This window comes from Drosophila subobscura, chromosome J (genome assembly GCF_008121235.1).
Source record: "Drosophila subobscura isolate 14011-0131.10 chromosome J, UCBerk_Dsub_1.0, whole genome shotgun sequence".
NCBI lineage: Eukaryota > Metazoa > Arthropoda > Insecta > Diptera > Drosophilidae > Drosophila > Drosophila subobscura.
The window spans coordinates 21,317,217-21,341,297 of NC_048532.1; the positions used below are offsets into that span (position 1 = coordinate 21,317,217).

Here is a 24,081-nt window from a genome sequence, read left to right on the forward strand (position 1 = left end):
AAACAAGATTAAATCAATTAGAGTCTAAGGAAGGTCAAACTCGAACTATATGTGCATTAATTTACAAATTTTATTGTTAGCCATAAAAATACAGCCATTACATGTGGTCCTAGACTTACGCGCGCTGTCAAAGCTCTTTCAAACCAGATTTTGTTGTACTTTATGCCACAAGTTGATCAGTTGAGTGTCTTGTTTGATTCTGCGTTGAACCTTTGCGCGTTTCAGACGTTTTCAAAGCAGTTTCGCGAGTTTGGCAGCCAAAAATCCATCGGAAATACGACATTTGGTGGACAAATCAGAGGCGAGGTAGGTACCAAACCAGCTCTAGTTAACCAGTCGAGTCTCCTGCAATTATATTACCCTGGTATTTATGACAATGGTCGTCAGCGAGTGCAGCCTCAAGAGCAGCGACATTATATTGTGCAATTATAATTAACCAGTGGCGAAACCTTTGCACAAAGTAAGCCAAGAAAATGTTTGCTCAGTGCCACACACAGAAGTGCGTCTTGGCCGCGTTTAAAACTGCGTCATTGGCAAATATTCAGAGATGTACATCCCCCACATCGATGCCCTTAAAAGCGTTGTTGAAATCATAAATTATGTTCTGCGTAAATCACCAAAAAAAGAAAATAGAAACAAAATTAAATGCAAATTATTTATGATCAAGAGGCGGACCCTGGTCAAGTGAGGAGATTTTGGCATGGCCAGAAGCTACGCACAGCCAAGAATCATCAGCGAAAACATAATAAAACATGGGATGTTTGGGTCATTTTCGAAATTTCAATAATTAAGCCGCGGCACAGCGGCTGAATTTCTTTGTCGTTAATTATGGCCAAGACCAAAATCACGAAGCAAACAGAAACGCAGAAAAACGAACACAAACAGAAATCTCGTGGGCAGTGATTCCATTCAGTCATGGTATCGGGGCATTTCGTTTGTAATGGCATTTCGAAAAAGGTTTCCCCCGTCCGATTTACTCAACCTGAGGGGCTAGCCATCCGCGCTTCCCACTCCCCACACCACCAACTCCTCTCAGACATTGTTGCCAATTGTTTTCTGCGGCTGCTTCGCGCCGTGTAATGTGTTTATTAAAAATTATTATTGTTCACATTGAAAGGTGGCAGAGCGGTTGCTGGCGGCATCTTTATGGGCCACCAGCTGATGGCTGATGTGGAGCAATTGGACACAAACCAACACAGACACAGACAACTGCCTGCGGTTGGGGCATCTCTCGCTCGCTCTCGCTCCCCTGCTCCCTCTCTCAGTGTTGAAAAACTCGTTATGCGGCAAGCCGGAGAAAAAGGCCAACAAAATATAATTGTAATTGTACGTAAAGTAAAAAAAATTAAAAACGTGCCAACGATGAGTGAGCACATTACAGGCATTACCCACACACAGAGATTCCCCCAACAGATCACACAGCTGGGTGGAGCGGTTATAATGGCAGCTAAAATATGTATAAAATGTGGACTGGCAGTGGGTCAATCCATAGGCAGGATTTCCAACTGCAAGCTAAAGGATTGCCCACGCGCTTTTGCAGCGCCCTTCAATCAGCGTCAAATGTTGAGCAAAGTCACATAATTATCATCGTCACAATGGGCTAATGAGTTACTTAGCACTTTGGGCGTATCTCCGCCTCCTCCTGCGGAAACGAATCATTAAATTAGCATGCAGATGATCGCAGTGAATGCATCTGGCCGACAATCAATAAAAAAGACAGACCCACGCCCTTCGCCCTTCGCCCATTGCCCATTGGGCAACACGGAACACGGCCCTGAAAACAAGACAAGACAAAACAAGAAAAGTTTCACTGCTTTTCACCCATAAACAACATCCAAAATCTGTTAACTGCAGGCCACTCCATCAAGATTGGGAATGTCTCGCATTCCAACTGGAGACCCGAGACAGCCCACAGATGACGTAGCTCGGATCGGATCGAGTGTTGCTCGCTGTATCGCTGGGGAGGGATCATTAGGTGTTTGTCTGTCTATTAGTAATAGCGACACCATCATTACCATCAATGGAGGAGCGGGCATTGGGTATTGCATTTTCAAGGTTGTAGGCCATTCCATTCCCCGCTGCACTGCCATCTAGAGCTGCCGCTTGGGTGCCATGAAAATGCAAATTTTCATTTCATGTACGCGGCGAGTAATCAACAAACCCCAATCATCAGCTCAAGGCACTTGGTTTGAGCAGATTCGTACTCGCATTTGGTAGGCATGAAAAGGTAAAGTGCAAAAAGAGAGAAAAGAGACGGCGAAAAGTATAGAAAATGAACCGCTAGCGAACCTGATTTACAGTCTGTTTTGCTGACCAACTGACTGACTCACTTGCTCAGTGGTGCCTCTATGCCTCCTCTTTGGGATTGCTTAACAGCTGAGCAGTGGCAGTGGCAGCGGCAGCAGCAGCTGAGCAGCAGCAGTGGCAGTGGCAGCCGTAACTCTTTAATACTTTTATGGCTACCTTTGATGGCTGGGAACGCAGGCTTGGAGGCTGACGCCTGGCCGCCTGGCTAAAGGTTCGTGTACTTTAGACGAAGCGTCGCACTTTCGGTTTCGGGCTATCCAAAAATAAAAACAAAAACTTGTTCACGCCATGCAGCGGGCAGCAGGCAGCAACACCAAGCGGCAGCATTTACCAACAGTAAACCGATCAGATTGCATTCGAATCCCCCCCGCTGTGGCTCAAGCTCTCGGTTCGAGTGGCATACACCTGTATGTGTGTCTCTGTGTATGTGTGTGCTGTGGGCATTATATAATCCAGTTAATTTCTTTAACAATTTTTGTGCTGGCTTCGTTGTTTTGCTTGCCCGAAGCCTCCGCCAGTGGACGTCATTCGTTATTTGGACCTCGCGCTGTTTGGACGTTGAAGTTTTTTTCTGTGGCGCGTTGTCTTGTGCGAGATTATCAGAGTAGCAGCACAAATAAACTAGCCAATAAAGGAAGCAAACTACAGAAACAAGGATCTAATAACGGGCGTTGGGCATTGCGCAGACGCAGCGTAAAACGGGAACACAAATTTCTAGACAAAAAGGATTCAGCACAGGTGTGTAAGTGTGTTCAAGTGATTGTGTTAAGAAGAGAGCTGACAGGAGCTAGATTTTGCAAGGATAAGCAATTCTTTATTTCAAATAATTGTCATAAATTGTGGAAGCATTTAAATTTGCTTTCCCGAAACGATATTTACCCGCGTAAAGCTCAAAATTTGTGAAACCTTTTCCCATCAGCAATGAACATTTTGCACATAAGTTAATCAAGAAACAAACAAGCAGCCAAGCCAATTCAATAAATCAATCAACAATCAAGAAATCGGGAAAATTGCAATGAAAGAGAGAGAGAGAGAGAGAGAGAAAAATCAAATAAAATAAACGACGATTGGCAGAGCCTGTTGCATTATTAGCCCGTTAGGCACACCACAAAAGCAACCGCACACGAGCCGCCGAGAGCCTCAAGAGCCTCTAATACAAATGTTGAAACAGCCAGCCAGCAGCAAAGAAAGAGATAGATGGCAAGCCTCCGAGTATGATCGGAGAGAGGGTTCCAAGTTGGATCCGCCATTGCATTGCTCAATGACATTTTGAAACCGCATTTCCAGTTGGAGGGAAAACGAAAAGCGCAAAGGCGCACACGAGAAGCGAAAACTGAAAAGCGACAAACTTCGAACCAAAACCGAAACCGAAAGCAAATGCAAATTTACACACACACCAGACACACACACCGAACTGTCCCTGGTGTCTCTGGATGGGTATACCCAAAAATCACAAATCAATTAAATGGCACAGCCTCTGCGATGAAACGAACCAATTTGCATTTTGTCGGGTCGCCATGGGAAAATGAAGTTTTGGACAGAAAGACAAAAGGGCAGCAGGCGAGAGCAAGAGGGCAACAGGGCAAATATGCCCAGAGCAGAGTCAAAACAAGCCGAGAGTCGAATCACAATTTGTGTGCAAATATACAAACAGACAGAGGGACGGAGCGAGCATGTCTTATGATGATTGAGTTGAATGTTTTGTTGGATGAATGGGTGGACGTGTGTTTGGGCGACTCAAACAAAACTCACTCGAAACGGGGGCAAAAGCTCCACACGCCACCATTTCCATCTACAACATCTTTCTCTCGGTGTTGTCTCTGGAGATTGTGCAACAGGCAAACAGTGCAAACTCTTTCTTGTGGCTAATTATTTGTGGCTTACACTCGCCTGAATATCTCTTTTCCATATTCAATATTTGTGACCCGCTTTCGGTAAACAATTTTGAACTTGAACCAATTTGCAGTTGGGGTTTCGTTTCGGACCAACTCCATTGTATCTGGCCATAATGCCAGCAATTTTTATGGCCGAACAAGTCAAAGAAACTCAGGAGAGAAAATAATTTATGCTGCTTTAAAAAAATATAAATCCACGAGTGTATTGTCTGTCCATTTGCATTTAGTGCGGTTTGGGTTTGGGCTGCTGTCTCTTGTGTGCTTTAATTAGCAAATATTTGCAAATTACCGCGAATCGTGATCGGAGGGCTTCGCCTTGAGATCGAGATCTGGGACCTTGAACTAATTTTTAGTTGGCCCTTTTAATGGGCTTTGTCATGGCATTCAAACCGAGTGAATGAATGAATGAATGGAATGACTGTTTTGCTGCCATAAAGAATTAATTAGCTGCCACCAGTTGATAGATGATTAAGCAGGGAAATTCTTTGATTAAATTTGATTTAAAAACTGTTTTTTAATTGCCAACCTTTCAGCTGCCACAATCCATGTACAGAGTTTGACTTCAGCAACAACAAAAGACTCAGTCCAAACACGATAGAGAGAGATGAAGGAAACCAAACTGATGCAGGACCAAGGAGAGTCCACGGTGCTGGAGCTGCCCGAGTCGCTGCTGAAGATCGCCAAGCGGGAGCTGCGCGAGGATCGCTGCACGCGGGAGCAGAGCCTGGAGCAGCTGAGGAACTGGGTGATGAAGAACGAGGACCTGCAGAATGTGCGCTGCGATGACACGTTCCTGCTGCGCTTCCTGCGCGCCAAGAAGTTCAGCGTGCCGATGGCGGAGCAGACGATGCTCAAGTACCTCAACATCAGACGCACCTTCCCGCACATGAGCACGCAGCTGGACTACCTGGAGCCGCGACTGGGAGATCTCATCGATCAGGGGTACATATTCGCAGTGCCGCAGCGGGACAAGCACGGCCGGCGCGTGGTGATCATCAATGCCAAAGGACTGAATCCAAAGGTGCACACAGCCGCGGACCAGGCGAAGGCCCACTTCCTGACCTACGAGTGCCTGATGGAGGACCAGGAGACACAGATCACGGGGCTGTCGCATGTGGGCGACTTCTCCGGCGTCTCCACGGCGCACGTGACCAACTGGAATCCCACGGAGTTTGCGCGCATCTTCAAGTGGGGCGAACAGTCGCTGCCGATGCGCCACAAGGAGATCCACCTGATCAATGTGCCCTCCACGCTGAAGTGGCTCATAGACTTTGTGAAGAATCGCGTCAGCTCCAAGATGAAAAACCGCCTCATCATCTACGGCAGCGAGAAGGAGCTGATGAAGGCCGTCGACGCAGGCTGCCTGCCCCTGGAGATGGGCGGCACCATGCCCATGCGCGAGATGATCGCGCTGTGGAAGCAGGAACTGGCCGCCAAGCGGGACCTGGTGCTGGGCCTGGACAAGTGCACTCTGCTCTCCGATCGCGGCATCCAACGGCGCAGCAGCTTCAACTCCGAGAAGAGCGGCAATGGGCCGAATTTCGTCTCACAGATCGAGTCCATTGAGGGCAGCTTTCGGAAGTTGGAGTTTGATTAGCTGCTAGTTACACCTCGCCCACCACAGCTCTAGTTTGTAGTTTTCGTAGTCCTAGGCATCATCCGTTCACGCAGCGCATTGCTTTGCCGATCCTTCCAGAGGATCTCCGCTTCGCTTTTCGGTGGCACCCCCCGCTTTACTCATCCAGCGCTTCTTTTGTATACTCCCAGTAAATGTGTCTTTTGGCGTACAATAAACGAGAAGGAATCACTTGGAATCACTTGGAAACACTTGGAATCTCTGCTCACTCGACTTCTCCTCCAGCGTAGCGTGGCCAGCGCTGTAGCTGCTGCTGCACTGCCTCCGCTTGGCCCACCACATGGAGTCTGTATTCCGGTTGGATCCTGCGCCTCTTGAGCGATTCCAACAGCAGTGCCTGGGCTGTCTGCAGCTGGCAGACACTGGGCGGCCGCTGGCTGAAGTTGCCCACAAAGGCCACCACCAGGGATGTGGCTTGTGGCAGCTCCCCGTAGCTGCTCTCATACTGCCAGCCGCGTGCCTCGAACGCCTGACAGTCGCCAGCTATGAGAAAGTTGTAGGGCAGCTCCTCCGGGCGTTGCTGCTGCTGGGGGAATGGCAAAAGTGTAACTTAAATGTGATTTCCAATGGGATGAACTCACCTGCAGGCTGTGCAGCAGCTCCAGGCAATCCTCGGTGCAGCCTTCGCTCTCCGTGTGTGTAAAGTAAACAGAAACGACCGCCAGTGGATCCAGCAGCCTGCCCTTTCCATACAGCTTCCTATCGCTCCAGATATCGTGCCCGATCAGACTCAGGCGATACCCAAGGCCAGGCAGTTGTGCTGCAAGGGGGAGAGCAGACCGATGTGTTAATTCAGCAATGAAGCTGGGAAGTCCCGCCATTCACTTCCGCTGCTCGCCCATTTGCCCACCAAAAACACATCGTGGCTTATCGTGGCATTCACAGCGCTTTCGGATTTATTCCAACAAACAATTTGTGCAGAAGAATCTGCCGCCTCAGCTATAAAAACTCACTTTGTCTCCAGAGCAAGTAGGCAGCCAATCCCAGCGCGCAGACGCACATCACCAGCAAGCACACAGAGCGCCAATTGAGGCAGTCTTTTGTGTGATTCAATGTGGGTAATGCTGGGGTTGCTTTTTCCAGCAGTGGCGATGACTCAGTGACATCCAAAGCGATGAAGATGTCTTCAGTAGTGCCCAGGCTTCCATAGGTGCCTCGGGAAGGAGTTCTGGTTCGATTTTGGCAGCTCTTGTCGTTGGCGCTGCCCTCTGGGCTGTGTCGCAATGCTATCATAGCGAAATATAGAGCAAACAACACATGACGGAGCTTAGCCAAGATAAAAGCGTTCAACTGATTAGCCAAGTGGGCCAGCTTCTCGCGGCCGCTCTGTTCCTGGTGGGCATAGTACTTGCTGATCGCACGCAGGCTGTAAGAGCTCACAAAGATGGGCATGTTGGCCAGGCCAGGCCAGGCCACAACTGCCACTCTACGGAGATCATTCAGCTTATCCCAGACAAGGGATCGTCTGCTTATCTGGGGACACGCACTCACCCGCAATCACTGCACTCTGGTTGGGATCCATGGCTGCTCTGATGGGATGTGGCTTCCTCGTTCCGCGTTGAGCGTTGCTGCTACAGCTTATTACTGGCTTGCACTGGAATGCACGCCACTCAATCGATCGACAACAACGATGCCGACGATCGTACAGCTGCCAGCAGCATGCATAAAGCGACTGAGAACTGAGAAGCGAGAACAAGCGAGAGAGGAGCAGCGACCCGCAGCCGACTGCTGAGTGTGTTCTGTCAGCTGTGCCCCGAGATTCGTGCGGTTTTCGCTAGATTTCTTACTAGTTTATGTTTCGTTTGTTTAATTAATTGCTAGTAACAATGATTAATTGATTTATACACAGAATATTGGGCATTTTACTTAATTATTTATACAGCGCTTTCTCCGAACAATGGACCGACTCTGCTCCTCATTTAAAAGACTAAACTATATCGTGGGAATACATCGAAAATAAGACATGAGCATGGCGCTGGTAACAACTGACACTTTTACAACAATTTACACTTTCAATCACATGCAATTTGTGTGTGTGTGTGTGTGCCACACAAGACACAAGACTGGCTACTGGTTGCTGGTTACTGGTACGAGGGGGAATTCTAGATCAAATGCATTCGCTTAGGTGCCTAAAATAAACTTATTAATTATTGTATAATCCCCACATGCTGCTGTCTGGTCTGGCCTGTATTGCCTCTACTTGTATGACCGCCAGATCTGCCAAGCGCACAGCGCTGCAGACAGGAAAGTGACGCCACGGTGCAAGTATTTGGTTTTTGAATTGGGCACATAGCCCAGGATCACAGGCGAGGATACATCTGTTAGTGGCAGCTTCTCCAAAACGGCATCGTTCTCCACCTGCAGTTGGGAGAGGTTGGTTAGCAGTGCTAATCCTCCATGTTATATGGACACAAACATCACCTGATATTGACAACAAGGATCCGAGTTCCAGGAAACTGTGTACAGGCCCGTGCAGAAGAGCGAGAGGGCACAGATGGGAGCCGCCACAATGGGCCTGTCGTGCCACAGCAAACTGGCTAGCAGCGAGACAGCTCCGGTGGCCACAGCCGACTTGTGCAGACAATTGCCAACCCAAATCCAGCGACCTGCGAGCAAGGAGTGAATGAATCATTGATGTGCTGTTCCAGTCCAATTTCCTCACCTGTTTCGTCGCCCAGGCGAGGCGGTTCGATGATAATAAAGTCTACCTTGGCTTCCAGCGCCTTCTCCAGCTCGGCCTCGAAGCGCTCGTGAGCGTTGGAGCTGTCGTACACCTCCCGTATGACATGGAATGTCGGCACTTTACTCGAACTGCAAGAGGAAACAAAACAAGAGCATCAATCAGAGTTATCTACAGCCGTGGCCGTGGCCACAGTCGCTGCCAAGGTTAAGGTCGCGGCGTAGGCGCGAGATAGTGCCAGACTGCATCGCAGCTGCCGCTCCACAGAAGCCATTGTCCGTTCGGTGCAGATAAATAAAGAAAGCCGCGAAACAAATTGCATAACCAGACCAGGTGCCCTACGATGGATTCCAGAATTCCGTTGCACTCGCCGGCCGTGCAGGCGTCTTGAGTAGTTTTCGGTGCTGACGCCGCGAATGTAGTCTGGTAAATACCAACCTTTCTATGCCTCTGCTAACCATTTTGTTGTTAATGTTGTTTTGTTTGTTAATGTTGCATATATAGCAGTTGACAGCGGACTTATCGATCAAATATACCGAGCGACCTCAAAAAATATACCAAAACATACCTTCTCGGTTTAAAAAATATACCAAAAATATACCGTAAATCTTAAATAGTTTTCGTCGATTTTGCTATTCTATTCAATATTACCAGCTAGTTAGGATACTCAGCGCTTAAACTATAATTTCGCCCAATTCATATATCAATTTCCCAAAAGATTGGTTAGTTTTCATGACTTCCTTTTATTGGGTGGTTTAGAAAATAAGAATCAAACTAAAAAGATGAAACAAAAAAGTTAGCATTAAACGTACGTAGTGGGCATGGAATGTTACGTCAATTGGTCGCTTGTTGCTTTTCAAACGGTAGTATAGTATGGGCATTTGTGCACCAACAAAATAAATCTCGATCGTTGAAATGGCTCTCCAACAGAAGTTGGCTGGTTTTTGCATTGCTCGGAGCCTGAGATTTCTAAAATTTCCTCAATTCGAGGATATCCTTCCCACCAAGGGATATTCCCACCTTGATGGACATTTGAAAACATAATAGCGATTACGATAGCTTATTTTGTATAGCCCATCGTTTTAGCATCCCAATTTGACATGTGTATATCGGACTCCAAATTCGTGTGTGAGCAACTTTGTGGAGGTTTTGAATATTTTCGAATTATTTTTATATATTCGTTAAATTGAATATCATTAAAACCGCTGTAAGCATTTAGCCAATCGAATGTAAATATTTTTAATTATTTAATGCCCAAGTGAGGGAATTCATGTTTGGCAGATATGGTCACACTTTGTACGCATCATTAAAAAAACACCGAAATTGCACGAAATATGGATTTACATCGTTTACCGCTACCTGAACTGCGAGACGACAAACACAGACACAAGCAGTTCAATGGGAATGAAAACAGCAACCGATTCCGACCGCCCAAGTACAAGCCGCGGGTGTCGCAGGGCGGGTACGTGGCCGTGGATAACAACAATCTGAATCGCAGCCAGTCGCTGGGATCCTGCAGTGCCAACAACAGCTCAAACATCGCCCATGCGATATCGTTTCGGGGCGTGGAGTTTCCGGATGCCAACACACTGCCGGCATCGCCGAATGTCCACGATGTCAGCAGCTCGACGGATTTCGACGATCGTAGCCACTTCGAGCTGTGCTTCGAGCGTCTGGCCAAGCTGGGCGAGGGATCGTTCGGGGAAGTATTTCAGGTGCGAGACCGATCCGACGGCCGGCTGTACGCAGTAAAAATCTCGAAGCAGCTGTTCCGCGGCGAGCAGTACAGGGCCGAGCGGCTGGAGGAGGTGCGCAGGTACGAGGAGTTCTCCGACCACGAGAACTGCATCCGATTCATTCGGGCCTGGGAGCAGTACGATCGCCTGTACATGCAGATGGAGCTGTGCCGCGAGAGCCTGGACCAGTATCTGCAGCGCTGCCATCAAATTCCCGAGGAACGCATCTGGCACATCCTGCTGGACCTCCTGCGTGCCCTGAAATCGCTACACGATCGGAATCTCATCCATTTAGACATTAAGCCGGACAATGTGCTCATCGGCGAGGACGACGAGACGTGCAAGCTGGCGGACTTTGGCCTCGTCATCGATGTGGACAGGGCCAACAGCCAGCATGCCACCGAGGGCGATTCACGGTACATGGCCCCCGAGATTCTGCAGGGCCAGTTCTCAAAGGCCGCGGATGTGTTCAGTCTGGGCATCGCCATGCTGGAGTTGGCCTGCTACATGGACCTGCCCTCAAATGGACCGCTCTGGCATGAGCTGCGTCGTGGCATTCTTCCCGAGGACTTCATTGACAGTGGGTAGATCCATTCGTACATCCCAAACGGTGTTTAAACCATGCTTTTATCTTTGTCTAGAAATATCAAAGGAGCTGCAGCTGGTCATCAAGTCCATGATGATGCCGGATCCGGCGGATCGGCTTACCACAGATCAACTGCTGTCGCACCCGAAGCTCCAGAAAATGCAGAAGAATCGAAAGTCTTTGATAACTGTCAATAAACTGGTATAAAATCGTCTGGAGACTCCCTAAGAAATCTTTTAATGTAATTTTGTGTCCTCTTCTAGTCGAGGAGCTTCCGCAAGTCGCGTCGCGTTGTCTATGGAAAAGTGTGCAATTGGAAGTCGTTCGCCTACCGATGTCTCTTTTACCTGCTGGAGCTCTTGCACCTGTACAAGCCGATCGCTCCCGCGCAGCCCACCATCACGCCAGCACCATCTTCCCCAAGCACTTGCCTGGCCGCAGTGCCGCGTCTCGAATATCAGCTGGTTGGATCCACGCCCATAGCCAATCGGGATTGCTATGCCTCGGACTTTTTAACCGGCGACGATCCACTGGAGTTGTCGCATCATGGGACGCCGCATGTTATCAACTCCACGCCGCTCAATCACAACCAATCGTCCAGGAGAAGGTGAGTAGGAGCTCGCTCGTGGAGTGTGATGAATGAGTTCTGAGACTATCCGCGTCTTTCAGTTCTCTGGGCAAAACCATTCCGACACTGGAACTCGACAGTCCCTACGCAAATGTTTCGTCGCCAAAAGTATTTGATACTTCGTCGTTTCGGCGCAAGAAACTATTTGTGCTGGACTACGACGACGAGTGAAGATCAGAGAGAAGGAAGATCGATGGAAACGCAATGAATTTACGATAAAAAACAATACATATATCAATTCTCTCAACAGGAAATCCAGATACATATGGCAAGAAAATATATCGTTAATATATTTAGTGTAGTTGTAGACTGTAGTGTTGTACGAAAATCCATAGTTTTAGGCATACAATTGTGTAATGTTAATGCTTCTTTAGAAGAACTTGTTGAACTTGAACATATAATCATGTGATATATATACGAAATGCGATTTGAAAAGTTTAAAAAAAATAAATACAAAAGAACGGAGGTGTATAAACCGTATGGGAAAAGTCTGCAGTGTGAATGAGATAAATATATGTTCTAGTGTGGCATCGTAGTCGTTTGCTGGTCTAAGTACCGATAGCACAAATATATCGTTTATGAAATAACACACTGTGCAACACTGGAGGTCGCACATGTTGCTGCCAGCGAGGTAAACAAATAGAAATTATTGAAAATGGCCAGAAAAAAGACCCCCAAGAAGAAAGTTGAAGTTGTTTTTGATGCAGAGAAACGCAAGTAAGTGGATTCGGTTCGAACAGCCCAGCGAAAACTATACTAATGCCGGCTCTCATAGAGAGTTTTTGACTGGCTTCCGAAAACGGAAGAACGAGCGCCGCACACGCGCCAAGGCGGAGCTGGCGAAGAACCTCAAAGACGAGCGGATACGCATCAGACAGGAGGTTAAGGAGGGTTTCAAGCACCTCAAGAAGTCCTACGAGCCGCTGAAAGAACTCACCGAGGAGGACAAGGCCGAAGAAAAAAAGCAGGAGACCTACGAAGATGACGAAGTTCAGGTTAAAATCGTAGAGCTGACCACCAATGACCTGGCGGCGCAACGTAACATGCTCGGTGCCAACACTGGCGAGGAGAGCGAAGAGGAGGAAAACCAGTCGGAGAGTGAGGAGGAGGATCCAAATCAGCCCGATCGGATACCCGGCATGGATTACGATCCAAATGCACGCAAAAAACGCAAAGCACCTGCTGCAGCGGCTTCGGAGCCAAAGGCCAAGAAACCTGCCCAACCGGAGGACCCCGACATAAGGAGCAAAAAAGATCTCGACAAGCTGATGAAGACCAAGACGCTGAAGAAGATGCACAAGAGCAAAGTGTTCAAGCAGAAGGAGCGCCTGGATAAGCAGGTGAACATGAAGAAGGCCAAGCGGGATCGCAACAGCACCATCAAGAGCGTGCCCAAGCATCAGCGCAAGAAGCTCAAGTACGGTGCGGGCAAACCGACAGTCTACAGCAAGGGCCGCAAATTAAACAAAAAGGATATCCGACGTCAGCGTGGCGGCGACTAACCGACGACTAGTTGTTTCCTCTAAAACCTGACCATTGATATTAGTTTTGTTTTGCGGTTTATTTACTATTACACACTAGTTGATCAAATAAACTGTTTTAATTCCTACAATAATTTTGCTAATACGACGCCATCTCCTGCCGTTCTTCCTTGCACACTTTCGTTCATATATATTCATACTTGTATTATATATTTATATATATGTACCTATAATTTATGTCCAACATGCGTAGATTTTGAGGGGTTTATTAACATTGGGGGTGGTACGGAGCTCATCAAACGTTCGCATTGTCCGCTGCTCTGCTCTCTCAAAAGTATAAATAAAAGGGCGCGCCATTAAAATTACAATCAAGTTTCACTGTGGTTTTAATCTAAACGCTCATTGTTTATGTTATTCTATGTACATTTTGGGTTGGTTTTTAGTCTCTTAAAATTATATTGGTTTGCTGTTTATTCCATCATCATTTGCAGCTCGTTTATATCGTATTTAAGTGGTTTTGTTTTTGTGTTTGTTTTGCGTTAATCGGGGTAGGGCTGGCTGGCTGGGCTAGCCTTTCCTTTTTTGTTATAAATGTTTTGCGATAATTTTCTTAAGATGCTGCTGCTGCATATGCCGAACGATAATCTTTCAGAACACAATAAATATATTTATATATAAAATGCCATACGGGGGGGATATCTCTCGCATTCCTCTTTTCTCTTATAACATAATCATACGACTGGCTTAGTGGGTAGGGGTTTGGGGGCGCTTTCTATGTGGGTAGGGGGGTGGTGGCGCAACAGTTATGCTCTAGCTTATAGCTTACAAGTCCTACTCCTAAAACATGATCAATCAGCAGTTAAAAAACGTTTAAAAAACTCATCCGAACTTGCAATCGAAATCCAATAACAAATGCACAGGCTCCAGTCGCACCTGCATCCTCATCCGCCGCAAGTGGCAGTTAGGAGGAGGACTGCTGTGGCTGCTGCTGCTGCTGTCCCGTCGTCTGGCGACGATTGTAGCCGCCACCGGCGGCCAGATGGCGCTGCAGGCCCCGCTGCTGCTGGAACTTTGCGCCGCCAGGTCCACTAAACCGATGGAATTTGAACTTGTTGCGCTGCTGGAAATTGTGTCGATAGTTCTGATTGTGGTAACGCGGATTGCTGCCACCACCACCGCCGCCTCCACCGCCGCCATTGCTGGACTTGTGCCAGCGCTTTTGGCTCTCCATCTCCTGGAAGGGATTGTAGCCGGGCGTGCTGCTGTTGCTGGCCTTTACCGTGGCGGACTTCACCTTGCGCTGCCGTCCACGATCCATTTCGTTCTCCTCCTCATCTTCGTGGTCGCGCTGCCGCTGCTCTCGCGCCTCCGCCACCAGCTATCCAAGTGAAACGATACAGAAAAGAATCAAAATTAGGTTAATAATTGCTTCTTCGCTTCACGGATGAGGGCAGGACAGGCTGTAATGAAGCTTATGCAGATGAGTCAGCCACAATGTTAACAAGAACAATGGAAATGGGATGCAAGTAGCAGTAAGTGGCTTACAGTTCAAAGTTTATTTGGCAAAACGGTAACGGGCACGATTGAATTTATGGCAAAAGAAACTGAGGCTCTGGATATATGGAGGAACTGGACACAACAGCAGTCAAATCATAAGCTTCATTGCACACACCACACACACACAAACACCAAAGGGAGATTTAAGGGACTGGGAATTGCTTTGGGTGAATTACCTAAGCTCTCGGCCGCAGCTCTCTGGCACAGGCACAGGCAACGTTCTACGTTCTAGAACCCTTTTGCGGGGTGGCGCATTGAAGATCTGGATAGGATAACTTCAAAGCAATCACAGACTATACACATTCGTATTTGTATTGAGAAGGATTTGCCGCGCCTCCTACCGGTGGGTATCCGGTTCGGTTGCGCCAGCGACTGTCGTTGCCATTGCCATTGCCATGCTACTGCCACTGCTACTGCCACTGCCACTGATACTGATACTGATGTTGACTGCTGATGCGACGACGCCTTCGTTGCCGCCGCTACCATCTGCATCCACATCCACATCCACATGGCCGTGACCAGCTATCCGTTTCGCACAAACCAACACAAAAGTCTAAATAAATCGGGGGGATATACAAAACGGTGTGGTAACAAATGGAAAGCAAAATTACAAACAAGATTTTCGGTTTTATTAGAAATGCAACAACAACACACATCAATAAGTATCAAAAATGATAAATGCATGCAGGAAAGAACGGGAGAAAACGGGAGAGAGGGTCACCACGAGAGATTACGTTTTCTGGGATTTGTATGTGGGATCTGTTAGTAGGGCTGGTTAGTAGATGATTTAGGTATAGCCGTAGAGCCGCCCAGTACTAAAAAATGCATATTTTCATCACTCACCTCCTTGTCCAGTTCCGCTGGCTTGCCGCTCCAACTGAGCACCGAGGTGGAGCCGTAGCCGCGATGCGTCTGCTTCAGCAGCTCGTTGACGACATTCCCATTGGTTGCCGCCTCGCTCTGGTAGCCATTGCCCACGCGTGACTGATGCGTCTTGACGGCGGTGCCATTGAGCAGCTTCTGCCGCTTGGCGCCAGTGGCTGCGGGCGACTCTGCGGGTGACTTGGCAAAGGGATTGCGATGGTTTTTGGCTGGCGTTGGCGTTGCCACCACCTGCTCCTCCTCATCATCGTCATCATCATCGTCTTCATCCTCATCTTCGTTATCATCGTTGCGAGTGACCTTCCAGATGCCCGTCTTTGATTTAATGACAGCCGGCGAGGGTGGCGTCTTGGGTGAAGGCGGGGCTTTGTTTTGTGACAACGATTGTGACTGTTTCTGTGGCTGCCAGCCGTTGGTGAGCTTATTGTTCTCCTCTTCTTCCTCATCATCATCATCATCATCGCTGTCCTCATCGTCGGCTGGCGATGTTGCCTTGTGTTTGCTTTGATAGTTGTTGAGGCTCTTGAATATCTCGTCTATCGCATCAGTCTTTTGTTTGCTGCTGCTGCTGTTGCTGTTAGCGTTTACCAACGAAGCGGCGGACGCTGACGCGGCGGCCAAGGCTGAGGAGGATGTAGGCAGAACAGACTTGGCCTTGCCCAAGCCATTCCCATTCGTAAGGCTGCCTCCGTTCGTCTTGGCGTGACCATTGATCTTGCCCGGCTCTCTGTCCGAGTCGCTTGAATCTGAATCGCTGCGACGTTTTCGTGGATTCGGCAGTGGCTCATCCTCCTCGGAGGCAGACTCGTACGGCACCAGGCTCTTGAGTGGCGTCTTGACTGGACTCTTAACGAGGTTCGCCCTGAGTGGGGCCTTTAACGGAGTCTTTGGCTTGTCGCTGCTGATGCTGATGCTGTCCTCCAACATCTTGGGCATGCTGGGCAGCTGTGCCGTCGGCCTGGCCTTTGCCGTCGCCTCGTCTTCGCTGTCCTCTTCTTCGGAGGATATTGGCAGATAATTTTGCTGGTGCTGGTTCTGGTTCTGGTGCTGCTGTTGTTGTTGTTGCTGTTGTTGGCTCACCACCAATTTGTTGTGGTTGCTATTGCTGGCGGAGGATGAGGAACTTTTGTTACCATTTGCAGTTGTAGCTGGAGAAGCTTCGCCTTTATTGTATGTGCCAGCCAGTGGAGACTTCGCGTGGGCAGACTCCTGAAACTTTCCAGTCCCCACTTGGAGACCGTTCTGCTGTTGCTGTTGTTGCTGCTGCTGCTGATGCTGCTGCTTGAACTGAATGGCAGTCTTCTGGGCATGGGGACTGCTGGCATGACCATTGCTATACCCATTGATACCGCCAGGCGGCAGCTGGGGGCCAATGAAACGTGTGTGCGTGGGTGTGGATGAGGAGACTGTGGCCGGGACGGCTACTGGTCCGTGGCCATTGGTCAGCCGCATGCCATTGCTCTTGAGCGGCGTGCTCTGGGACAGATCCAGCTCGTAGAACATGATGTAGGCGTTGGTGTTGCACACACTCTGCATGGCAATGGGGCGCACGTAGCTGTCATCGAAGTTGTAGTAGCTGCCCGGCTCGGTCAGACCGATGGCCGTGTAGTGGCCGCAGTGCTGCGAAACTCCCAGGTGGGTGACCATGGAGACGAGGCGGTAGGTGAGTGGCTGAGCGGCAGCCGCCGGCGAGCGGGCAGCAAACCTACTCAGGTCAATGCGTGGCTTGAAGCTGATCGTCTTTGTCAGCTTGTTGCCGATCATCGAGAAGCGCTTCAGCTGGATGCACAGCGTGATGGGTGCCCGCTCCAGGCTGAACTGTTTGGTGGCCGAAACCTGCGAATGGATCAGAGATTGGATTAGCAATCAACCTCGAACGCGAGCACTCCTCTGATTCAGACTCACCTTCTTTTTGCAGCCCTCACACTTGTATCCCATGTCCTCGAGTCGCTCCCTGGAGAAGTAACCGTCGAACGCCTCCTCGAGCGTGTCCGACTTGCGTATGTCGAGCAGCAGGTCCTGGAAGTGCTGGAAGGTGATCGAGACGTGGCTGCAGCTGAGGCAGCGCACCTCGCTGCGCAGATAGCCTCCGAATATCTGATTCAGTGGCGTTGTCTCCTTCACCAGCTGGTCGAGCTCCTTGAAGTTGCGGAAACGCATCAAGTACGCCTTCTCCATGGCCTCCACTAGGAAGCGCAGGAACTCGTGTGCATCCTCCTGCCGCCCCACCACCATGTGCTTGCAAATCTGCTTGAGCTTCGAGTAGATGTGGAACGGCCGCATGGCCGACTGATTCGACTGTGTCGCCTGCAGCGTCTTGGCCATGGCGCAGATGATGCAACCGCCATTGGACTCGGTGATGTTGCAGTTCTCCAGATGGGCCTGCTCCGAGTAGAGCCAGTTGGCCAATGCGGGTATGTGGAAGAGGGCCTGCAGCGTGGAGTTGAGGTAGCAGGTGTTGCCCACATTTATCATGCCCGTGCCGACCTGCCACTTGCGCTCCGATTGCTTCCACCCGATCCTGATGTTCTCCCGGGGATACAGGACGCGCTTCGGTTTGGGCAGCTCGTTGGGATTCGGACCCGATTGATTGGACTCTGACTGGGACTGCGACTGCTTGCGATGGCCATTATTGCCGTTATTTTCTGTAAATAAAGCAGCAAATTGATTGAGCACACGCCAGAGAACGAAGAAAATGGGCACGAGGAGCAGTTTGTAGAGCAGCCACAGGCCAAAACTGTCCACAATTATCACAGTCATAATGCATTGAGCACTCTGCTCATTCAAGATTCTTTACTCGTTCCGCGCTTGCTTGCTACTAAAATTAAAACGAACAAAAAGGGGAGACCAGCAGCCCCACCACCAATCGCATGGTGGGGGGCGAACTCTCGCTCATTGTGGAAACTGCTGACACACACTCGCAACACGAACACACACACATTTGGTCACCTGTGTGGTGTGGTGTGGTGTGCCATGGTGATAACAGCGAGCGAGTCTCAGCATTTCGCCTCTCGTTAGAGAAGTAGACACTGCGTCGACTCGGATACTAGTGCCATCCCGTTCTGGCCTATGCAAATCGTGCCACGAGCACGAGTGTTGCCAACTCAATTTTTGGCGCGACTTGACAGTGGTTGTTGTAGTCACGGAACGGCACTGCTCTGCTCCCCTTTGTGTTTGTTGGCCAGGCTGAGGCATTGACCAGACCCAGACCAGACCTCATCTTATTACAGCGTCGCCTTGTATTGTCTTTGTATCAACTTCCTGCTTGAGGCAGCTGAGCGAACGCCAGTCAGCACTTACATATGTGGGTGTGTGTGCGTGTAAGAGATACGAGAGAAGAGTGATTCACGCATTTCGCAACTGCTTTTTTACTTTTTCCCCAATTCATTCAAATACGCAACGCAGCAGAAAAGAAGAAATATGCGCCGCATTTGCCAAAAATAAAGAAATAAATAAAAATTCTACTACTAGCACAGAATCAGCACATGTGTGTGTGCAAAAGAGAGGGGGCCGCCACCTCGTGCGGATGTTTGCCGCGACGGCAGCACGTTTTTTTTGTATTCTCATATTTGTCCGCCTTTAGCGGCCGATCCGGCGATTCAGAACTAGCGTAGTAAGCTCTCTCTTGCGCTCCCCTCTCCTTGCTGATGACTGCCTGTCCAACTCACTCTTTGCGGTGTTGTACTTGTTTTGCTTTTTCACATTTCTTTTCACACTGTTTACACGTACACCACCCAATCGCAATCTCTCTCCCACACTCTCTCTCTCTCACACACACACAAACACCAATGTATACGCACGCAACAAAAAGTACAGGTATGCTGCTTGCGTTGGCCGCGCCGCCGGCGCCGCTGTCGGCAAACTGCAGCAAAGCCAAGAAAGATTGTAAAAATTAAAGCGGAAAAACCACACACACGTGATTCCTCTGACCAGGCCATAGTTTTGGCTAAAATAAACATAAAATATATGTCTGTACATATGCATGTATTTCTGCGTCTGTTTGTGTCCCTCTGCAAAAGCAAGAGACGCACATGGAAAATTTTTCAAATTGCGACACAAAGAAGCACAAGAGAGACGGTTACGGAGAAAATCAACTACTAAGCTAAGCGATTGGGGCAACTTCTCTGCCTTCCCCTCCTCCTTCTCTTCATCGTCTTCAACGCTACTTACCGTGTCCATTTGCTCCCACAACTTTGCTGTTGCCAAAGTTGCTCCCGTTGCAGCTGCTGTGGTTGTTGCTGTTGCTGGGTTGCTTGATGACGATGTACTTGTTCTTCAGCTGTTCCAGCACCGTCTCCTGGTAGCTGGGTACCTCCTCGTACTCAATTTTGGACATCAAAATCCGCTTTGCATATGCACTGACAGCAATCTGATTATGGATTTCAGAGTCTGAGTCGCCGCCGCCACCGCCCCTGCCGGTCTTTATAGCCTCGTCAGCAGCCCTGCTGCCGTTCCCGACGCCAAGCGATTCACGGAGCGCAGCGTTGACGACATTCGCCGTTTCGCATACAGCCATTGAGACGGGCATGGCGATGCTCCTGCTGCTCGTGGGTGTTTGTGGAGGAATTTTGAAGAATATCTGCTATCGCTTCCTGGGACAACTCAAAGTCGCTACGGTTACGGGTGATAACCAAGAATAAGGCTGAGAATAATGGGGGCGGCAGTGGGGAGGTGTGAAATGAACAGCATCCGCCTTTTCTATGGCTGCTGCCTCTGGTGATGCTGTCGGCTTCGGTTAGCTGCGGCACATTTGAGATCCTTGCAGATCCTCCGCCCACGATAGTCCAGCCCCCTGTCTCGTCTCCGACCGCGACACGTCCTTCACAGACGTTCGTTGCCGCGCTGCCACAATCGCTACCACTTTTCTGGTTCTCTCTTTGCCTTGCTTCTCACCGACTGCGGACGACCGACACACGCACACTAGCACACACACTCCGACACTCTTTCTAGGGCTTTAGGAAAGAAGTTCCGCTTCGATCTAAGCGGATTTGAAACAAAACTCGTTCCGGCTTGACATTTTCAATAAAATCGGAAATTTTTCAACAATAGTTCGAGCACATTTTGAAACGAAAAGTTGGCTTTTAAAAATAATGACGATTCCTTCCCCTCGTGTTTCTTCCGAACAGTGTGACCGCTAATTTATCGAAAAATATTCCGGCTCACCCTCAATATCATACCGAAATTTACCTTTGCATTTCTAAAATACTGCGAGGAAAACAATATTCCTCAATTTTGATATTCGATTTAATATTACTAGCTAACTAGAACTCTTAGCACAAAACAAATAATTTTATTCAATTGATGAATCAATTTTCTATCATAGGATGGTTTTTAAAATAAGGTGTGAGCCAAAAAGTTATACAGCAATGTTAATTTTTGTGAATAGTATCTACATGGTAACTACACATTTGCTAATTATTTGTGGAGTATGACTATTTCCTATAAAAGCTGTTCAAATTCTGATTAACAAGATGATTTTGAAGTAACAGTGACGATTTCTCAGATAGAGATTGGGTAAATAGCGCCATTTGTGTGTTTCCTTTTCCTAGGTTTATTTACAGTATATTTTTGTATTGAAACGGTATATTTCGGTATATTATTGTGTGTTTTGTGGGTGGGGGGACTATTTTAACGATAAGTGATAACATAATTTAAACGAAACTAGACAGACAAATCGTGATGGCTTCCACGGGCTTGCTGGTAGTCTCCAACATTAAGCACCTGGGAAAATCCCTGCGTAGCATTGAGAAATATGTCAGCTCACTGTACATACACCTGAATGTGGCAGGGTCAACGTCCAACTCATCGGCTGCTGCTCCGCCCGTTTGGGGTCGTTTGATTTCTCAGTTGTATGCCAACAGCAGCAGTTATGTGGGCAATCAGATCGATCTTCGGGTGCTTGTGTCGCCCCTGAGGCCCGGCGTCGACGGACCCCTAAAGTTACGCAAGCCCGTGGACATGATATTCTCGGATGCCCATCATCCGGAGCTGTGTGACAAGCTGCGGGCTGCTCTGAACATTAGCCAGCCCACCATCTACCTGGAGGACAGCAGCTCCACGGATCTGAGCCCGCAGGAGGACAGCACGGAGTCGCACAAAATGTATCCGTCGGTGGTGCTGGGGGGAACCTTCGATCGCATCCATCTCGGCCACAAGATATTCCTCACGCAGGCGGTGCTGCGCACTTGCAAGCGGCTGGTGGTAGGCGTCACCACAGCCGCCATGACAAAGTGTAAGTTTTGAATGAGTCGGCAATAGTTTCTTATCTCACACTCACCTTCAGCGAAGACTCTGCCCGATCTGATATTACCCGTGGAGGAGCGAATCGCGCAGTTGCGGGAGTTCCTCACGGACATTGACAGCACGCTGCAGTACGAGATTGTGCCCATCGATGACCCCTTCGGGCCGACGCAGCATGATCCGGACTTGGACATGATCGTGGTCAGCGCAGAGACCCTGCGCGGCGGTCAAAAGGTCAACGAACTACGCTCCGGCAAACAGCTCCGTGAGCTGGACATCTTTGTCATTGACATCGTGGAGAGCAATGTCCACGACGGCATCCACGAAACGAAGATCAGCTCCAGCAATACGCGCATCGATCTGCTGGGCTCGCGCTGGCGAAAACCAGAACCACGTCCCCACCTGCCCGCTCGGCCGCACATCATCGGCCTGAGCGGAGGCATCGCCTCTGGCAAGAGCAAGATGGCCGAGAGGCTCAGCAAAATGGGCGCCCACGTCATAGACTGCGACAAGGTGGCCCACGATGTGTACGAGCCGGGTCAGGTGTGCTACGAGCTGATCGTGCAACACTTTGGGAAGGGAATTCTCTCTGCCGATGGTCGCATCGATCGCACCAAGCTGGGTCCCCTGGTCTTTGGCAATCCCCAAGAGCTGCAGGCGCTCAATGGCATTGTGTGGCCGCAGCTGATAGAGGAGGTCAACAGGCGGCTGGATGCCCTGAGAGCTGGCACTGTGGTGCCCAAGGTGGTGGTGCTGGAGGCAGCGGTGCTGCTGCGCGCTGGCTGGGAGAGCAACTGCCACGAAGTGTGGTCCATGATAGTGCCGCCAGAGGAGGCGGTGAAGCGGGTAATGGAACGCAATAGCCTCAGCGAGGAGGAGGCCAGAAAGCGGCTGTCCAGCCAGGTGCCAAACCACGAAATTGTGGCCAAGTCCCATGTGATCTTCAGCTCGCAGTGGGACTTTGACTTTACCCAGAAGCAGGCGGATCGGGCCTGGAAGATGCTCAACAGGGAGCTGGACTCGCATCACAGCAGCAGCCTTTAAATTTGTGACTACTTGAGGGGATATTTTATGTGGGATGTGGAATTGATTGATTGTTAAATCGTTTTTATATGATTCTTTATGCATTTTTGATGTACATTGCTTAGTTGTAAGTCGAAAGTTTAAAAAGAAATGCCGCAAAAACATTGGAAAAACGTTAAATTTTGGGAGGGGCGGACTGTCCTAGTGGCTTTCGCCCTTCTTGCCGGCCACACGCTTGAAGTCGTTCATCTTTGTTGTCATGATTGGGGAGCCGATGAAGCCAATATAATCGATCTGTGTCACATCGCCGCCCGACTGGTTGTTCTTCACGAAGATTTGTATGTTTTGTACATTCTGGAATTTCACATAGCGCAGATTGACTGGTGCGCCATTCTCCAGCTCCTTCTCGGCCAAGCTAACAATGGGAAAAGAGGGATTAATATATATCAAAGAGGGGAGCTGCCTGCCGAGCTTACGTTAGATCTTGAACGCTGCTCATGGACTCGGCCATGTCAAAGTCAATGGTGCGCGGCTGATTGATGAACAACTTCACGTCCTTGGGACCCAGCTGCGACGGGGCCTTGAACTTTAACGAATGAATCTTGACGGCCTGGTTGAAAGTGATGGATAGGATGAGCTGCTCATCGCAGTCGGACTGCAAGTAGCCGCCGGCTGAGGCCAGCGCGTGCTTGAGGTTGTGATCGTCGGCCTCATTCAGGCACTCGCACTCCTGCTTCGAAATGAATGTATTGAGCTCCATCTGTGCAGGTAAAGCGTGTTGTTATCATTTATTGCATTTGCTGGATGTGTTTCAATGCTCTTACCAGTCCCTGGCCATAGTCTTCGCCGGCCTCTTCGCCGCTGCTGGTGCCAATATGTTCCTGAATCTTGGCCTCCAGTCCGTTGACATCAGCGCCCTGAATTCGATCGATTTTGGTGCGGTTTCTGTAGAATATGAACGTGGGCATGGCCGAGACGCCCTGGCCGGCGGCCGTGTCCTGGCACTTGTCCACATCCACCTTCAGGAAGATGGCATTTGGATACTTATTGGGGAACAGCTCGAAAATCGGTGCAATTCTTTGGCATGGACCGCACCAAGTGGCCGTGAAGTCAACCACCACCAGGCGGACCCCAGCCTGGGCCAATTCAGCTTGGAAGTGTGATTCGTCGTTAATAACGCGAACTGCCATCTTAATAATTAATTATTTGCAAAAATTGGAAAACCGACAACAACAAAATGATGACTGGCATCTAAGGAAACTCTGACCCGTAGGCAACACTGGTTTTTGCAGTGCTGTGCAATGGCACGACACATTTGTGTGATCAAGTGATGGCAAGTAAGCTATTTTTTTGTAGCTAGGATTGGTGGAAAAGTGTGTTAAATTACCATTACCAAAATTTAGGCCATTTCAATTATATCAATTTAGTTA

The 24,081-nt window shown here is 49.1% G+C and overlaps 8 protein-coding genes across 16 annotated transcripts; 4 read left to right on the forward strand and 4 right to left on the reverse strand.

Annotated features, from left to right (window-relative positions):
- The first annotated feature begins 197 nt into the window (after positions 1–197).
- Positions 198–6,018, forward strand: LOC117894581 (alpha-tocopherol transfer protein-like). 4 transcript variants are annotated; one of them, XM_034801723.1, is made up of 2 exons: positions 198–306; positions 4,736–6,018. In XM_034801723.1, exon 2 carries the CDS (start codon positions 4,807–4,809, stop codon positions 5,797–5,799), a length of 993 nt encoding a protein of 330 aa, XP_034657614.1. In that variant the 5' UTR covers positions 198–306; positions 4,736–4,806; the 3' UTR covers positions 5,800–6,018. The 4 variants fall into 4 exon arrangements, with proteins under 4 accessions (XP_034657614.1, XP_034657617.1, XP_034657616.1 ...); XM_034801726.1 differs by lacking the exon at positions 198–306 and adding an exon at positions 2,394–2,518; XM_034801725.1 differs by lacking the exon at positions 198–306 and adding an exon at positions 2,837–3,049.
- LOC117894587 (peptidoglycan-recognition protein LD) lies at positions 5,994–7,520 on the reverse strand. 2 transcript variants are annotated; one of them, XM_034801733.1, is made up of 4 exons: positions 7,330–7,520; positions 6,792–7,064; positions 6,420–6,598; positions 5,994–6,364 (listed from the first exon to the last, which is right to left on the reverse strand). In XM_034801733.1, exons 1-4 carry the CDS (start codon positions 7,358–7,360, stop codon positions 6,044–6,046), a joined length of 804 nt encoding a protein of 267 aa, XP_034657624.1. In that variant the 5' UTR covers positions 7,361–7,520; the 3' UTR covers positions 5,994–6,043. The 2 variants fall into 2 exon arrangements, with proteins under 2 accessions (XP_034657624.1, XP_034657623.1); XM_034801732.1 differs by lacking the exon at positions 7,330–7,520 and having other exon boundaries at positions 5,994–6,361; positions 6,792–7,292.
- Positions 7,521–7,638: 118 nt separating this feature from the next.
- On the reverse strand, positions 7,639–9,073 carry LOC117894597 (transmembrane protein 11 homolog, mitochondrial). Its single transcript, XM_034801747.1, has 4 exons — positions 8,957–9,073; positions 8,501–8,649; positions 8,260–8,444; positions 7,639–8,196 (listed from the first exon to the last, which is right to left on the reverse strand). The coding sequence occupies exons 1-4, from the start codon at positions 8,977–8,979 to the stop codon at positions 8,035–8,037; spliced, it is 519 nt and encodes a 172-aa protein (XP_034657638.1). The 5' UTR covers positions 8,980–9,073; the 3' UTR covers positions 7,639–8,034.
- A 731-nt stretch (positions 9,074–9,804) lies between these two features.
- Positions 9,805–11,948, forward strand: LOC117894571 (membrane-associated tyrosine- and threonine-specific cdc2-inhibitory kinase). Its single transcript, XM_034801710.1, has 4 exons — positions 9,805–10,834; positions 10,896–11,041; positions 11,104–11,447; positions 11,510–11,948. Exons 1-4 carry the CDS (start codon positions 9,853–9,855, stop codon positions 11,637–11,639), a joined length of 1,602 nt encoding a protein of 533 aa, XP_034657601.1. The 5' UTR covers positions 9,805–9,852; the 3' UTR covers positions 11,640–11,948.
- Positions 11,949–12,044: 96 nt separating this feature from the next.
- On the forward strand, positions 12,045–13,094 carry LOC117894592 (nucleolar protein 12). The gene is made up of 2 exons (XM_034801742.1): positions 12,045–12,185; positions 12,244–13,094. The coding sequence occupies exons 1-2, from the start codon at positions 12,124–12,126 to the stop codon at positions 12,968–12,970; spliced, it is 789 nt and encodes a 262-aa protein (XP_034657633.1). The 5' UTR covers positions 12,045–12,123; the 3' UTR covers positions 12,971–13,094.
- Positions 13,095–13,305: 211 nt separating this feature from the next.
- Positions 13,306–20,522, reverse strand: LOC117894565 (ubiquitin carboxyl-terminal hydrolase 36). Of its 5 annotated transcripts, none has more exons than XM_034801699.1 (5): positions 19,559–20,522; positions 17,294–18,033; positions 15,350–17,224; positions 14,880–15,059; positions 13,306–14,315 (listed from the first exon to the last, which is right to left on the reverse strand). In XM_034801699.1, the coding sequence occupies exons 1-5, from the start codon at positions 19,914–19,916 to the stop codon at positions 13,911–13,913; spliced, it is 3,558 nt and encodes a 1,185-aa protein (XP_034657590.1). In that variant the 5' UTR covers positions 19,917–20,522; the 3' UTR covers positions 13,306–13,910. The 5 variants fall into 5 exon arrangements, 4 of the variants coding, with proteins under 4 accessions (XP_034657590.1, XP_034657588.1, XP_034657587.1 ...); XM_034801697.1 differs by lacking the exon at positions 14,880–15,059 and having other exon boundaries at positions 13,306–14,327; positions 15,350–16,426; positions 16,460–17,224; positions 19,559–20,521; XR_004648880.1 differs by having other exon boundaries at positions 14,201–14,327; positions 14,683–15,059.
- A 509-nt stretch (positions 20,523–21,031) lies between these two features.
- On the forward strand, positions 21,032–22,815 carry LOC117894572 (bifunctional coenzyme A synthase). The gene is made up of 2 exons (XM_034801711.1): positions 21,032–21,620; positions 21,672–22,815. The coding sequence occupies exons 1-2, from the start codon at positions 21,068–21,070 to the stop codon at positions 22,670–22,672; spliced, it is 1,554 nt and encodes a 517-aa protein (XP_034657602.1). The 5' UTR covers positions 21,032–21,067; the 3' UTR covers positions 22,673–22,815.
- LOC117894588 (thioredoxin-like protein 1) lies at positions 22,722–23,931 on the reverse strand. The gene is made up of 3 exons (XM_034801734.1): positions 23,476–23,931; positions 23,128–23,411; positions 22,722–23,066 (listed from the first exon to the last, which is right to left on the reverse strand). Exons 1-3 carry the CDS (start codon positions 23,839–23,841, stop codon positions 22,853–22,855), a joined length of 864 nt encoding a protein of 287 aa, XP_034657625.1. The 5' UTR covers positions 23,842–23,931; the 3' UTR covers positions 22,722–22,852.
- Between the last annotated feature and the right edge of the window lie 150 nt (positions 23,932–24,081).